General features: G+C 42.9%; 1 protein-coding gene across 5 annotated transcripts in view; it reads left to right on the top strand.

The window, feature by feature from the left end:
* Positions 1–15923, top strand: part of LOC105898925 (voltage-dependent L-type calcium channel subunit alpha-1D) — a 64942-nt gene that overhangs the window by 35927 nt on the left and 13092 nt on the right. For 3 of the 5 annotated variants that reach the window (XM_031566315.2, XM_031566318.2, XM_031566316.2), the window contains exons 10-34: positions 394–468; positions 1475–1562; positions 1765–1791; positions 2116–2276; positions 2617–2842; positions 3172–3379; positions 3644–3764; positions 4623–4737; positions 4837–4897; positions 5076–5127; positions 5274–5412; positions 5677–5806; positions 6139–6198; positions 7614–7720; positions 8131–8218; positions 8623–8730; positions 8885–8937; positions 9041–9187; positions 9286–9487; positions 9620–9778; positions 9903–10013; positions 11662–11745; positions 15313–15441; positions 15602–15667; positions 15788–15879. In XM_031566315.2, the coding sequence (XP_031422175.1) occupies positions 394–468; positions 1475–1562; positions 1765–1791; positions 2116–2276; positions 2617–2842; positions 3172–3379; positions 3644–3764; positions 4623–4737; positions 4837–4897; positions 5076–5127; positions 5274–5412; positions 5677–5806; positions 6139–6198; positions 7614–7720; positions 8131–8218; positions 8623–8730; positions 8885–8937; positions 9041–9187; positions 9286–9487; positions 9620–9778; positions 9903–10013; positions 11662–11745; positions 15313–15441; positions 15602–15667; positions 15788–15879 (2809 nt within the window). The remainder of the gene's footprint in view (positions 1–393; positions 469–1474; positions 1563–1764; positions 1792–2115; positions 2277–2616; positions 2843–3171; positions 3380–3643; positions 3765–4622; positions 4738–4836; positions 4898–5075; positions 5128–5273; positions 5413–5676; positions 5807–6138; positions 6199–7613; positions 7721–8130; positions 8219–8622; positions 8731–8884; positions 8938–9040; positions 9188–9285; positions 9488–9619; positions 9779–9902; positions 10014–11661; positions 11746–15312; positions 15442–15601; positions 15668–15787; positions 15880–15923) is intronic. The other 2 variants (XM_031566317.2, XM_031566319.2) reach the window with 2 other exon arrangements.

Here is a 15923-nt window from a genome sequence, read left to right on the forward strand (position 1 = left end):
AAATTGTGAAGTTGTGATCGTGTGTGTGTGTGTGAGTGTGCTTGTATGCACTGATAAATTGCAAGCTACTTGACTCCCTTGCTATAGTAGGCCGGAACATGTTTTACAGTTATGTTTAGCTGCTCCTTGTAGTTGTCTGTCCTCCTTTTGTCCTCAGTTTTCTCTTTTGATTCTCTCTCCTGTACAATTTCAGCTTTTTTATCTCTCTACTTTTTTCTACTCTTCTCTGTGTCTGTCTCTCTCTCTGTCTCTCTCTCTCTCTGAGTCTCTCCTCCACTGTGTTGTTAAGTGTGTCTGTGTGTAATTGGTGCTGATAGATGCTTCTCTTCCTGTTCACTGCTATCTCTCTACTCCCCCTGCTGTCTGAATGCGCACACTGCATTTCTAACCAAGGGGTGACTTTGGCTGACCTCACTCAAAAGAAGAAAGGGAAGTTCGGCTGGTTCAGCCAGTCGACCGAGACACATGGTAAACCGCGTGCGTGAGTGTGTGCGGGGCCAGGTGTATGTACACATGCACGTGGATATGTGTGTGTGTGTGTGTGTGTGTGTGTGTGGCTGTGTTTGGGTCTGGGTGTGGGAGGGTGGTTGTGTGTGGGTGTGGGAATCCTCAACCATAAATCCCAGATCATGCCTCGTGTCTGCTTTCATCACTTTTTGCATGTTTTCTCTCCGACCAAAATGTGAAACACAAAAGGTAAACATTAAACATGTAATACAGGAGTCAGCTCAGGAGCTAAATTCGCAAGCCCAGTCAACAATTACACTTAAAACAACCTAAAAAAAAAATGTGTCAAACAAACATGCATAACATCACATACATTCAACTGAATGTCCCTCCTTTATGTCATTTAAAATATTTTTTTCAGTTGTTGGATGCAGGTGGTATCTGACGAAAGTGTTTCCAGTGCATGGTCTCCCCATATTTTATTCTTTCTCTCTCTCTCTCTCTCTCTCTCTCTCTCTCTCTCTCTCTCTCTCTATCTCTTTCTTCCTCCCCCCCCCTCTCTCTCTCTCTCTGTTAGCACTGAATATCATCTTGTGTGCTGATATTCTTTTGGCATGCTACACCACTTTTCCACTGTCTTGCATCAGAAATGACAGCAGAAAAGGTCTTCAATACTTATTGATGACTTGTTTCATTTCCCTACATGGTTACTGGATACAGAATGGTCTTCATGGCAGACCAGAGTATCAGTCAGGTATTGCCAAACCAGGTCCCAAAGGGCCACGGTCCCAGAGCTTTTCTACTGTTTGAAAGAGAACTTGTGCAGTCAGATGTGATATTGTTTCTAGCTACTGTGTAAAAAAATTTAAATAAAATAAAAATCATCTCTGTGGAGCTGAAGTCACAGTGGCGCTTTGTGCTGTGGTTTGGCTATTACCTGGCTCTAAGCATAAGGGGTCTTCTGTGGTGGGCAGGAAGTGTGGTCTTTGAAACTGACATCATTTCCTGTGCTGTTCTGTTGACCCAGCGAGCATGCCCATTAGCGAGACGGAGTCGGTGAATACAGATAACCCAAACGGGGAGGATGACAAGGCCCACTGCTGTGGACCACTTTGGTGAGTTTGTGTCCATTTTTGTTAATGAGCACTAAACATAGGTCTTTGTAAAAACAGCGCAGGATTATTGCAGGTTTTAAGTCTGTCCGAATATTTGACCTTAATATAATCAATAACATTTTCATTTAAAAAAACAAAGCGACATTGATGTATTTGAAAAGACGCATATTGTTGAAACTGTATCATCTTTGATTTATTCCAGTCAAAAAATTACAAAATCCAAATTCAGGTCAGTAACTCATTGGTGGAGGCGTCGTCTCTCTGTCCTCATGTGGTGCATGGCAACAACAGTCTCACTCTTTCTCACATGCATGACTTCATCTCATCACATCTGTTTGCGTTACTGTTGTGTGGTCATGATTGTGAAACTTACAGCCACCATCTTCCATCTGCTTTCTTTCATGACTGATTACTTACCACTCACTTTGATGTGAATACTTCTGAGGAAGCCGTCATTCTCATCAGTGCTTTCTCATGTATCTGCCAGTCCAGGTGGCTGGTGTGTTATGGTGTTTGTAAACATGTGATGACTGACCTCTTTGTGACCTTGCAGTCGGCACTGGCGCCGCTGGAACAGGTTCTGCCGCAGGAAGTGTCGCCTGGCGGTGAAATCCACCACCTTCTACTGGCTGGTGATCCTCCTGGTGTTCCTCAACACGCTGACCATCTCCTCTGAGCACTACAACCAGCCAGACTGGCTCACGCACGTGCAGAGTACGTAGCACACCCTCTGCCGCCCTGCTCTCGTGTGCTTGTGTGCCCTACTAAACCACAAAGACGAGACAAACACAAGACAAACCCTTCTTCATTCGTGCAATTGATTTTGTATTGTTGATTAAACCTTAACAGAGAAAAACAATTAGAGAACAGGGTTAGTGTTAAAGACAGACCTTCTTCAGATTCTTTTAGATTCTTTCGATTCTTTTTGGTTTGATCTTGCTCTCTGTTATATGAAATTGTAATTCTAGCTCTCCTTGACACTCCTACCTCATCCTCCTCTCTCTCTCTCTCTTTCTCTCTCTCTCTCTCCCTTTTCCTCACCCTCTTAACCCAGATGTGGCCAACAAGGTGCTGCTTGCCATGTTCACGTGTGAGATGCTGATAAAGATGTACAGCCTGGGCCTGCAGGCCTACTTCGTGTCGCTCTTCAACCGCTTCGACTGCTTCGTGGTGTGCGGGGGCATCGTGGAGACCATCCTGGTGGAGCTGGCGATCATGTCGCCCCTCGGCATCTCCGTGCTCCGCTGCGTGCGCCTGCTACGCATATTCAAGGTCACACGGTAAGGGCCCACAGGCAGGAGTGCAGGCTTCCCAGGAAAACTGCAACACTCCCTCATCCAAACTCCACTGTTGTTCATGAGTTCATAACTTATTGGTGAATGTGTACTGAGATGTGGTACCGGTATGCCTTTGGCCAACCAATGCACTCATTTCCTTGTTAGTTCTACCTGCTAGTTCCTGCTTGAGACACTAAGCTGCAGAGTTTTTTGGGAGCATATTCAAGGACCTTAAGGTTCCACATCTTGTTATTGGCAGCTTCCGCTTTATCCGTCTGTGTTAGCCAGTCCCCTGTAATGGCATTTGGTTTTGTCTCTCTCGGTCTCTGCAGTCACTGGGCGTCCCTGAGTAACCTGGTGGCGTCTCTGTTGAACTCCATGAAGTCCATCGCCTCCCTGCTGCTTCTGCTCTTCCTCTTCATCATCATCTTCTCCCTGCTCGGCATGCAGCTCTTCGGCGGCAAGTTCAACTTCGACGAGACTGTGACCAAGAGGAGCACGTTTGACAACTTCCCTCAGGCGCTGCTCACTGTCTTTCAGGTGTGTGTGTGTGTGTGCGTGCGTGCGTGCGTGCGTGCGTGCGTGTGTGTGTTTGCGCAGCAGTACATGTATGTATCTGTGCTTAGAGGTTTACAGGAAGTGGGGCATTATATGAAGTCATGCATTTTAGCATCCATGCTTTTTGTAGGTGTGCATGTCTGTGCATTAACACACATGTGTATGTATATATGTATGTATATCTGTCTGTTTGTGTACTGTGAGTATGAGGACACAGTAGTAAACGTCTGCCTTGCTTGTGTATAGATATTGACAGGCGAGGACTGGAACACAGTCATGTATGATGGGATCATGGCCTATGGCGGGCCTTCCTCCTCTGGCATGGTGGTCTGCATCTACTTCATCATCCTCTTCATCTGTGGAAACTGTATCCTTCAGGGGTCGTGAGTGGCAAGTGCTCTCTGTACAGCATCCCAGGTCCCAGCATTGGATTATCCATCCATCTTGTGTCGTCCAGCTTCTGTTTATCACTTTCAAGACTTCCAAGCCCAGTTGTCAGGAAGGGTTGTGGGTTTACAAAGAACCGGGCTGAACGAATAGACACATTTTTGCATTAATTTTGCAAAGCTGTATCAGTAGTATAGGATTTGTTTAAAAAACTGTAAATGGTTTCAGGAAGTCTGTCTTAAATTGTTTCTACATTTACTGTGAAATGTAATTCTTGCCATGTCTATTGCTGCATGTGCAGACAGCAAAATGAAGTGAAACGTTAAAAAACAACAGTTTTATTTCTATCAGGTTGCAATACAAGATGTTTTATCTTTTACCTGCCTCACACTGCCCTGCTTTTTTATTATGCTAGTGGTATGAGTCGCAAGCAGCACAGATGAATCTCTGAGAATGACAGATTACAAATAGTAATTGATTCCGACCGAAGCAATAAAGGACAGATTACTCTACCTCAGAGTCTGTTCATCCAGGGGTTTATGTAATGTTGTCTCTTCACATAATCCTGTCAGAAGCTCAGGGGCTTGCTCTTTGTGGGATTTGGGCTTCAGTTCTTGGTAAAGCATCTTTGTGACACAAAGCTGTCAAACCTACATTTAATGGGATTGTATTTTTTGGGGGGGAAATCCATTTGTTTGTTTCAGGTGGTTTCGTGGCTGTGTACGTGAAATGTTCGAGTGAAAATAGGTGAGCTCTGTGGAGAAGTCTGTGAGGGCTTTGAGTATGGTTTGGGCTTCTGTGTCCTCTCTTTGTTGTCTCCCTAACTTTGTCAACACAGACATCCTCCTGAATGTCTTCTTGGCTATCGCCGTTGACAACCTGGCAGATGCCGAGAGCCTGAACACGGCTCAGAGAGAAAAGGATGAGGAGATCCAGAGGAGGAAGAGCATCAGGTAGCAACATCACATTAGTCATTTAGAAACCTACTGATCCTTCATATTCTCCATACCGATTGCCAAGTACATTGAATGGAATGTGCTCTTTTCCCCAAGGAGTGACAGTATATGCAGAAAAGAAGATGAAAAGAAAGAAGCTAAGGATGGGGAAACTAAGGTGCACTCAGCATATGTGGATTTGTGTGTACCTGTTCGTTTCGTTCTATGTGTGTGTGTGTGTGTGTGTGTGTGTGTGTGTGTGTGTGTGTGTGTGTGTGTGTGTGTGTGTGTGTGTGTGTGTGTGTGTGTGTGTGTGTGTGTGCACGCATGTTGACTCTCTGTGATGTTTGTTACAGGTTGCAGTAGAGGAGCCTGTAGAGGAGGAGAAAGGTCCCACCTCAGACTCAGGTGCAATGTGCTCTTCATTCTCTTTTCCCTTGAACTTCATGTTAAATGTGTGAGTTCAGGTGGAGTGGCTTAACTCTACAGACTTGAGTGCAGAGCACTGTGTGGCAGCCTCTAGCCGCTAGCCTCTTCTCTCTCTGTGTGTGCAGGTGAGGAGGATGAGGAAGTGGAGGTGCCTGAGGTTCCCGCCGGGCCACGCCCTCAGAGACTGACAGACCTCAACCTCAAGGAGAAGATTCAGCCCATCCCTGAGGGAAGTGCCTTCTTCATCTTCAGCAAGACTAACCCGTGAGCTCCTACTTCCTCCTCTCTTTCCTTCTCTTTCACTCTCACTCTTTCTTTCTCTCTCTCACACTCTTTCTTTCTCTCTCTCTCTCTCTCTCTCTCTCTCTCTCTCTCTCTCTCTTCTCTCCTTTCTTCCACTCACATTTGCACACAGAGCCTTGTATAAGTACCGGTACACAAACAAGTGCGTACTTGTGAAAGAAGCATTGATTGAAGTAGTGTGAAGATGCAACTGTTGGTCCATCAAGTGTGCTCTCCTCCTTCCAGCATCCGAGTGGCCTGTCACCGGCTGATCAACCATCAGATCTTCACCAACCTCATCCTCGTCTTCATCATGCTCAGCTCTGTCTCCCTGGCCGCAGAGGACCCCATCCGCAACTTCTCCGCCCGCAACATCGTAGGACAATCAATACATTATCTGACACTTAAACAAAATAATCACATACATTACATATATGTTAAAATGTGTTTTACCAGATAATATTTTTAGACTAATATTACAGTTAACAAAACAGAAAAGTGCAGATAACCATGATTTGTGCACTCATTTAAGGCATAATTTCCCTCGTAATGCTTCTTCTTATAGTTGACAAGTGAAGGAGCCATTAAATCTTGGCACACAGCGCCCTCTAGGCTTCAGCCACCAGCACTGCAGCAAACTCTCAGCTTCTGCCATATCAATTTGTGTGTTTTGCCCTCATTAAACTCTCATGTCGCCCCTCTTTCCAGATTCTTGGTTATTTTGACTATGCATTCACGGCTATCTTTACGGTAGAGATCCTGCTCAAGGTAAATGTCCCCTGGCCCTGTCTGTGTGCCCTTGCTACTCTGACTGTGCTGTAACCCTCTCAACGTCTTGCTTCCGCAGGTCCTAGGCTATGCAGATTATGTCTTCACTAGTATGTTTACCTTTGAGATCCTGTTGAAGGTAAACTTGTCTGTATGGCAACACGAGTCCCGTTGCACTCTGCCCTCCCCTATGTGTCGGGCATGTTGTTTTTGTTTTATGTTTTTAGTTTTTTGGGAAGAGCTCATCGCACTCTGCTCTGTCTGCTACCATGACACGTCTGCCTTTAACAAGAACTCATCCAAGCACCAGTTAACAGCATCCGCTTCACAATGTCATCAGCAGGACTTCGGTTAAATCAGTATTGTAGTCTGGCCAATGTAGTATTCAACCAGTATTCACCAGCTTTTAAGGATATTTTCGTCTCAATTTCATGTGAGAATCGTAAACATAACACGAATATTATTCCTCCCAGTTTTTAAGATAAAGAAATTTGATACAGTTAGCAATGGCTTAACTTGCTTACGTGAAGGCAGGGTATAAATAATGACTGGCTCTGGTGTGCCTGGATTTCAGGGTCTTCATAGGTTTAGATACAAGTCCTGCTTGTGTGCTTGCTCGGAACGTTTGTCTTTTTGCATCATTTCAGCCAGTATTCTTTGTCCTTTGCTTGACCACAAAACACAAACCTGCAGTCATAATTTGTATGGAAAGCTCATCTCTGTCAATGCATTTCCCCTCTTGTCCATGCAAAAAAAATGCTCCCTTTCATAAGTAAGAAGAAGCTTGCTTTGTTGCTGAAATGGGAATCAAAAAAATGATTTACCATTGATGCTGTCACGCAACCCAAGATTGGTTTGAGTGTTACTGGAAGAATCTTTTTCAATGTTTTGTCATTCAAATGGGTGTTTGAAAGGAAGTGGTCCGCTATTGGTCTCTGTACAGTGTATCCACTGTGGAGGTGCCTGTTGGACCGGATCACATCCTGACAAGGAGCCATGTTCTGAATGCTTGTGTTTTCTCTCATCTCATAGAGCCCTTCACTGTAGGGGATGAATGAATGAATGTCTATGAGGAATCACAGAGGGCAGTTTTATAAGTCGTGTATTTGTGATTCCTGTTATTTGGAAATATTTTAAACTGCCCTCTTTGAGTATGTTGTAAACAATACTAAAAATGTGGAATGTGAATTATTTGTGAATAACAACTGAGTACATTTGAATTGAGTAACTATTTAGTTGAATTTAACATCAGCATGTCAATTATTTGATGTAATTTGATGTATACAGAGACAATGTATTTATGTTTGTTTGTTTTTTTGTTTGTGTGTGTATGTGTATATGAATGTGGGACTACTGAATCTGTTGCGAGCATTAGCAACTGCCTTCATAATCTGACCTCCTTTCATCTCTTTCAGATGACTGCGTTTGGGGCTTTCCTCCATAAAGGGGCCTTCTGCAGGAACTACTTCAACCTGCTGGACCTGCTGGTCGTCGGGGTGTCACTAGTGTCCTTTGGCATTGAGTATGTCCTGCCTTTTGAAGCGCACTGTAAACCTTTCACAATTACTAATACTATCATACTATAGCACATCATATGTATGATGCACAGTGCATTGCCTAGTACTGCATGTATGCATTTTCCTTCAAAATACATATACTCAGTATAGATAGATAGATAGACAGATAGATAGATAGATAGATAGATAGATAGATAGATAGATAGATAGATAGATAGATAAAGAAATTTGACTTGGACTATAAATCTAGACCCATCAACGCATATGGGCACAGCAGCACCAGCAGATAGAGACATTACAGAGTACACACACACACACACACACACACACACACACACACACACACACACGAATGAGCGAGGGAGTGGTAATGGTTAGCAGGGCTTGATTATGATTGGCTGTGTGTGGCATGCAGGTCATCAGCCATCTCGGTGGTGAAGATCCTGCGTGTGCTTCGAGTGCTGCGGCCCCTCAGAGCCATCAACAGAGCCAAGGGCCTCAAGGTCAGGCCCCTATCCTCTTCTCTGCTTTCTTTTCCTCTCCTTGACTCTCTCCTCTCCACTTCTCCTCTCTCTTCTGATCTACTTCACCGTGTTATCCTCTCCTCTCTTTTTCCCCTCTCTCTTCTCTTCTCTTCTCTTCCCGTCTCCTGTTCTGTCCTCTCCTCTCCTCTCCTCTCCTCTCCTCTCCTCCTGTCCTGTCCTCTCTTCTGCTCTCCTCCCCTCTTCTCTGTTCTCCATCTCCGTGTGGTGCTGAGATACCGTACTAGCCCAGTAAGGGTAGAGAAGGGGACAGTAGTTACCCCAGTGAAGGTCGTAGAGATTACTGCTCAAGTGGTGCCATTGGAATGATGTAGTCATTAGCCCCTACCTCACTCTGCTCTGACCTTTCTGTTGGAACCAAACAGCATGTGGTGCAGTGCGTGTTTGTGGCCATCCGCACCATTGGCAACATCATGATCGTCACCACGCTCCTCCAGTTCATGTTTGCCTGCATTGGTGTGCAGCTCTTTAAGGTAATCAAGGAAGCAGCTTTAGCATTACTTACATTATCCTTGAGTACTATGTACAATGTGTATATCATTTGCAACTGTCTATCACTGTGTTAAACACTTCTTTTGTATTTCTTCGTATTTGATGGTTCTTTTTCTCGCCCTCTCTGTCACTCAGGGAAAGTTCTACCGCTGCACAGACGAAGCCAAATCAAGTCCAGAGGAATGCCAGTAAGTTGGATTTTATTTACCCAACATACAACAATTTGTGTGGGTCTTTTTGTGTCTGTGTGTCTGTGTATGTGTGTTGATGTTTCTCTGTCTGTCTTTACAGAGGCACATACATCCTGTATAGCATTGGTGAAACAGCGCTGCCTGTCATCAAACATCGGGTGTGGCACAACAGCGACTTCAACTTTGATAATGTGCTCATGGCCATGATGGCCCTCTTCACTGTCTCAACGTTTGAAGGCTGGCCATCGTAAGTAGCTCTTCACACACACACACACACACACACACACACACACACACACACACACACATTGCATTTCCCTCTCTCCATCTGTCTCCTTTCTCTAGGCTCCTGTACAAGGCCATTGACTCCAACAAAGAAAACATGGGCCCCATTTATAACTATCGTGTAGAGACCTCCATCTTCTTCATCATCTACATCATCATCATCGCCTTCTTCATGATGAACATCTTTGTGGGTTTCGTCATCGTCACCTTCCAGGAACAGGGGGAGAAAGAATACAAGAACTGTGAGCTGGACAAAAACCAGGTTTGTGTGTGTGTTTGCATGTGTGTGTGTGTGTGTGTGTGTGTGCATGAGTGTTTGTGTTTGCGTGTGTGTGTGTAAATGAGTGTGTGTGAATCTGCTCTCTATAATTGGCTCTCCTGTGTGACCCTCCAGCGGCAGTGTGTAGAGTATGCCCTGAAGGCACGTCCGGTGAGGAGGTACATCCCTAAGAACCGCCACCAGTACAGGTTCTGGTACGTAGTGAACTCAGCGGGCTTTGAGTACATCATGTTCGTACTCATCATCCTCAACACGCTCTGCCTGGCCATACAGGTGAGTAGAAGAGTGCAGCAGAAACGTTTTAAAGACATTTAGTTTTCATTTTAATGTAATTCTTTGTTCAAAAAAAGATATTGCATGAATTCCTGTCCCTCTTCCCATTTTTCTCTGTGTTCAGCACCAAGGCCAGTCTGGTCTCTTCAACTATGTGATGGACATCCTCAACATGGTGTTCACTGGAGTCTTCACCGTGGAGATGATCCTCAAATTGATTGCCTTCAAACCAAGGGTGTGTTCTGTCTCATAACATGCAATCTCTTATGTAGTTTAGTGTTTCCCACAGGGCTGAAATGTGCTTGTGGTGGTAGCCGGCAGAAAGGGTCGACATTACTTGCCGGCTCAAAAATGGTCTACTACATATGACAAGCAACAAATACGTGTGACTTCTAACACAATACTTAGATTTATTGAATATTTCTATTTCTATTTCTAATGATTCACATAATATATTTTACAAATTCAACCCCCCATCTAACCACAGGGGAAGAATGAAACAAATTAAACATAAAATGAGAATTAAACACTCTTTAGTGTTGGCACTGTTTGTCAGAGCACTTTTTCAAAAAGGAGCTCCAACGCTTATGCATATGGGCCATTTATCAATATTCACAGACATGTAGCCATGCAGCCATGTGTTTCTCTGCAGAGCATGTGCGGTTGTCAGTAGACCCCTCTCGGATAAGAAAATACAAATTAAAAAAATGCAACGGGTTGTCAAATATACAGTTGTTGCAGCTGTTAATATACCTGGGCGGCCAGCCCAAATGAAGTCCATGTGTGGGAAACGCTGTAGTATTCATCTGAATCAGACTGGGAGTGTTAAGATGGTGAGAGCCAGCACACATGCAGTAGTTCCCCTACCCTGTCAAAGCCCATGGTGTTTAAAGCCCCAGTGGTCTGTGTTAATCCCCACCTGTTCCTCCTCTCCTATTCTCCTCATTCCTCCTCTTATTTCACCTCCTCTTCCCTTCTCCTATCCTCCCACTTCTATATTTTCTTCCTGTGCTTTTCTCCTATGTCTCTCCCTGTCTTCTCCTCGCTTCTCCTCTCCTCTCCCCTCCTCTCCTCTCTCCTGCCCTGGTCGGGTGCTGCTCACCAGGGTTATTTTGGGGATGCCTGGAACGGGTTTGATGCCCTGGTGGTGATTGGCAGTGTAGTTGACATCATTCTCAATGAGGTATGTGTGAGCACGGGTCCGTCCCCTCCTTTTCTTCCTCTCATCCCTCCATCCTCGATGTGGCAACAGCCCTCATTCCTCTGGCATGTTGGTGTGGTCTCTCTCTTAGGCTTCCATCTTTGGGGGGGAGAGGGGTCTGTCAGAGTGGGCTCCCTGGCTGCAGGGGGCGCAAGAGAACATTCACTAAAGCTTGTATTCTGGAGGAGCTTGTCGTTCTTGCCATGTTTCTGCTGTGCCCATACTCTGAGCTTTGGAGAGCACGGTGTCTGGACTTGTTTATGAGACTTGAGCTTTTCAGTGGAATGAAACTTTGCGATATAGCGTTGACTAGAAGATAGTAATAATAATAATAATGATAATAATAATAATGCATTTTATTTGTAGCGCACTTTTCATTAAAAAAAATCTCAGATTGATTTGTGCAACTGCTATGAGGAGATTTTGGAGTTCCTTAGATTTGGACCAACCCAGACACGGTGGCCTCCTTGTCTTTCATAATCACGGGCTGCGACGTGCCGTGTCTTTTATCTTTGCCTTTCTGACATTCTTTTCTGTCTCTTTTCTCCTCCCCCCATCCTCAACACCCATACATCCACCCATATCTCTCTCTCGCTCTCTCTCTCTCCCTCTCTGGACTACCTCTTTGCCTCTTTCTGTCCTCTATGTCTCCCTCTTGTGCTCTCTCCACTGGTGCAAACAGAATTATTTCGCCGATGCATGGAACACGTTTGATGCCTTAATTGTTGTTGGTAGCGTCGTTGACATTGCAATCACAGAGATGAATGTAAGTAGTGCTTTCCATGTCTGCTCTCTTGTGTCTCTGAACGAAGAGGCTGTGCAGTGACCCCCTGAGCCCCTGACCCATAAGATATGGCCAAAAGGTCAATGTGTCACTAAATATAACTGTGATGTAAAATGTACACATCCATTATCTTGCCTCCGATATCTACCTGTTTTGGATGGTGGCTCAAGCTGGGCTTTTGATAGGTTAATACAGGGGCTGTTTTGGATCAGGGATTCAATGCAATGCTCTTCTTATTCAAGTCTTTATTTATTTCATTCTCAAGCTCTCTCAAACTCCTTTCCTCATGAAATGTAGTGCATACTTATTTGATTTGTTTTCAAATGTATTGATGATTGTTTGATAGACTGTCATGATTTATTTGTGTAAAAAAATTGACTGTTGAATCACATCCAGTGTTTTTTTTTATTTTTATTTTGTATTTCATTTTAATGTCTTTTTTTTGTGTATATGTGTCATTGTGTTATTTATCTATTTGTTTGTGTGTTTATTTATTTAATTTTAATGGTGACATATTTCGGGAGCATCAAAAGCAATATCTCTTATAAACCAAGGCGTTACAGCAATTACTAAAAAAGTTTGTTTTTGTAAAACTGTCAATGGTAAACATACAAACATCCAAAAATGTCCATGCATATATGGGCCATTCTACCGAATTGGTGTAAAGTGTGGTCCCACTACAAGAAAAACTTTTTACAAAACAATTAAGTATTCAGAAATAGATATTTACTAAGAATATGTTATGTTCTATTTAAACCCAAGACATTAAATGAGATAGGGATAAGCTAAATATATACAAAATCATCATTTATAGGGTACTTTCTATTGGGAAGTAGCTGTCCCCAACCCTGATATCTAAATTTCAATTTCTGTAAATAACACTTTTTAGATTTTTTTCAATGATCTAATTTCAAAGATCTTTATGATTAAGTTTAAACAGAACTTGGAAGATTTAGATTTATTGTGGGTTTAATAAAAAAAAAAAAAAACTATACTCATGTCCATAGTTTTCATGTCACTACCGAAACACAGGAGTTTTAGTCCATTGGCTGAGCCTGTTTTTTAGCCACACCCCTGCATTTATAACCAGGCAGTGATACTGCATCCCTGTCCCTCATGGCTGAATGGTAAGTAGCTAGATCCCATACTTTTGATATAAATGTGTTCCAAAGTCTGAAAATCAGTGTGTAACCTTAAGAATTGTCACTACCGAACACCTTTTTTTCTTCAATTAAGTAAACTTTTTGGGGTTTTATGCAAAGTATTATGTTTGTTTGTGTGTACACCTCTTCAAAGATTTGTTTGCTAGCCATGTGCTTGCTAGAATTATTTATTTATGCTCAAATTTAGCTAGAATTGTCACTACCGAAACAGTCACTACCGAAACAGTCACTACCAAAACATATGGTAAAGTTTCGGTAGTGACATGATCGTTTCGGTAGTGACAAAATGGAATGGTAAGTAGTTCAATCCCATCATTTTGAAATAAATGTGTTATGTGGACTAAATGGTAAAGATGTAGATAATGCTGATTTCTATCTGAAATTGTTCAGGAGAGAAAGAATCATAAGACACTAAAATGCCAAAAGGAAAAAGTCGAGCAGAGAGGCTGAGAGAATACCGACAAAGAGTGAGGGATGACCCAGTGAAACACCAAGAATATTTAATGAAGGAAAGAAAGAAATAAGAAACGAAAGGAAGAAGGAAAGTTGAAATGTATCAGTGATTTATCCAACAGGGAGCAAAAGAAGGTCAGAAAATCATGGAGGAAAAGACAGCAAAAGCACAAAACATTTGTGTTTTTAATATTCCCAACCTAAAGCATGGTATGAGTTAAGATTAAGCAATAAGGTTGAGGAAATATGATACAACCTTGCAAACAAAATACTGTGGTCACTACCGAAACAGTGCTGTCACTACCGAAACAGTGCAGTCACTACCGAAACACTGGATGTTTTGTAAAAAATAAAGTATATTGAGTTATCAACTAAAATGTTATGATACTGATTGGTTTAATGTATGTTCAATTTCATCAATCAATTAACTCTGGAATCAATATGATCAGTATTTTGCATTTTACAAAGAAATATTGCACTTAGATTTTGATGAATTGTATAAATTGAACTTTGAAATTTGGTAAAAATAAAATTGTTATTGATTTCATTGTGAAAACCTTCAAGAAATATTTGTAAAAATACTTTTCAGAGAAGGGAAGGAAACACAATCTGAACAGGTTAATAATAATACGTTTTTCCTATAGTTTATTACTATGTTTCGGTAGTGACAATTTTTGGGAGAGGAAAAACATTCCAAAACATTCTGAAAATACAATTCGGTAGAATGGCCCATATATATATGAAAAATAATGTTTTGTTTTTTATTTAACATTTAGTTTTGTCTGACATTCAACATCACTTCACCCATCTGTCATTTTTAACTGTATTCACTGTGAAATAATTGGAATACAAATGTTTAAACAGTAGCATCAGGTGGTAGATATTGTGTAAGCTTTGTTATGTCCAGTACAAAAATTATCTGGTAGACTGATACAGTAATTAAGTAAGCAAGTTCTTTTTGTTGGTTGTTTATGTAGTGCCAGTGGGTATATGAGAGGAACTTTGTTAATGTAGGTGTTTGGTTTGAAAGCAGAGAGAAGCCCTTCTAGTGGTCGAGGTGGTGCCCATGGTAAGAAGCCCCACCCTTGTATGGCCCCACCCACAGTCTTGTTTCCAACAGCTTTATGTTTATGTGGTTGTAATGTTTTTTATTTATTTTTTGTTTTATAATGTTGAAGTCCAGAGTACCTTTTCTTGCTGAAATGGAGAAAAAAAAATGCATCAGTCTTTCCTTTCTTCACCACATGTGTGTGTTTTGAGGATGTTTTCCTAGATGTGAATCCTCACAAGGATCCATTGATCTAGGGATGCACAGTGACAAAGCACCAGTGTGCTCTCAATCTGAAGCGTTGTTACCACAGCCTCTTGCTTGCAATGCTAATGGAGGAAAAAGATTGACTGTTCCCTTGCTCCAACCACACAGCACATTCTCCTCCCCATTCCACCACGGACAGCTGCATGTTTGTCAACACGGACGCCCCCCCATCCCCCCTACCCTCCCTCCAAACGTGGACGACCCAAGACACTGCATGACCTTAACACATTGGCAGTTTTTGAAACTGAGCCTGTGCGTGTGCAATGTGATAATGTTTGCAGGTGTATATGACAAGAAGCCCGGCATGTGATGTCATTCATCATAGGACACAGACACACTATCTCTGTTTCTCACACAACTGCACGCTTGTAACATTGTTTTTTTGTTTTGAATTGGTTGCTTTGATTGGGTTCTATCAAGTTGTTGTTTTTTTTTGCCTGAGTGATTTGATGAAGATATGAAGAGAATATTTCACCCTCCTCTCTTTGTCTCTCTCTCTATCTATCTATCTCTCTCTCTCTCTCTCTCTCTGTGTGTGTGTTTGGTTTGTTCACCGTTTTTCTCCACTCTCTTTACCCTCCCTCTAATTGGGTTTCACTTTGTCCCCAACATTCCCAGAGCACGCAGGACAGCGCCCGAATCTCCATCACGTTTTTCCGCCTCTTTCGGGTCATGCGATTGGTCAAGCTGCTGAGTCGAGGCGAGGGCATTCGAACGCTCCTGTGGACCTTCGTCAAGTCCTTTCAGGTGAGCAGAGAGAGAACGCTGATTGAGGTCGACGGCATTCAACGCGTCTCTCAAACGTCTCAAAGACAAAAATAATTTGACTTCAGCATGTTAATTTCACTGCTTTCTGTCTGTCTTCTTGCCTCCCTCCCCCTTTCTTTTCTCTCTGCCTTATCTCCAGGCCCTTCCCTATGTAGCTCTGTTGATAGCCATGCTCTTCTTCATCTATGCTGTCATTGGCATGCAGGTACAGTAGGGGGCGGCATATACACACTGGATACACTCAGCACATTTCCATGCCGTCTAGCAGTGCTTTGGTTTGCTTTTCTGATATAAAGTGCGTTAAGTTTTTAAGATGTTGTTGCAGGTGTTTGGAAAAATCGCCATGGTCGACGGCACGCAGATCAATCGGAACAACAACTTCCAGACTTTTCCCCAGGCCGTGCTGCTGCTCTTCAGGTAAAAGCTCACAGTTGTTGTGCCCACCGCTTGGGACTCTACCG

Source organism: Clupea harengus, chromosome 4 (assembly GCF_900700415.2).
Source record: "Clupea harengus chromosome 4, Ch_v2.0.2, whole genome shotgun sequence".
In the NCBI taxonomy this organism is placed as follows: Eukaryota; Metazoa; Chordata; class Actinopteri; order Clupeiformes; family Clupeidae; genus Clupea; species Clupea harengus.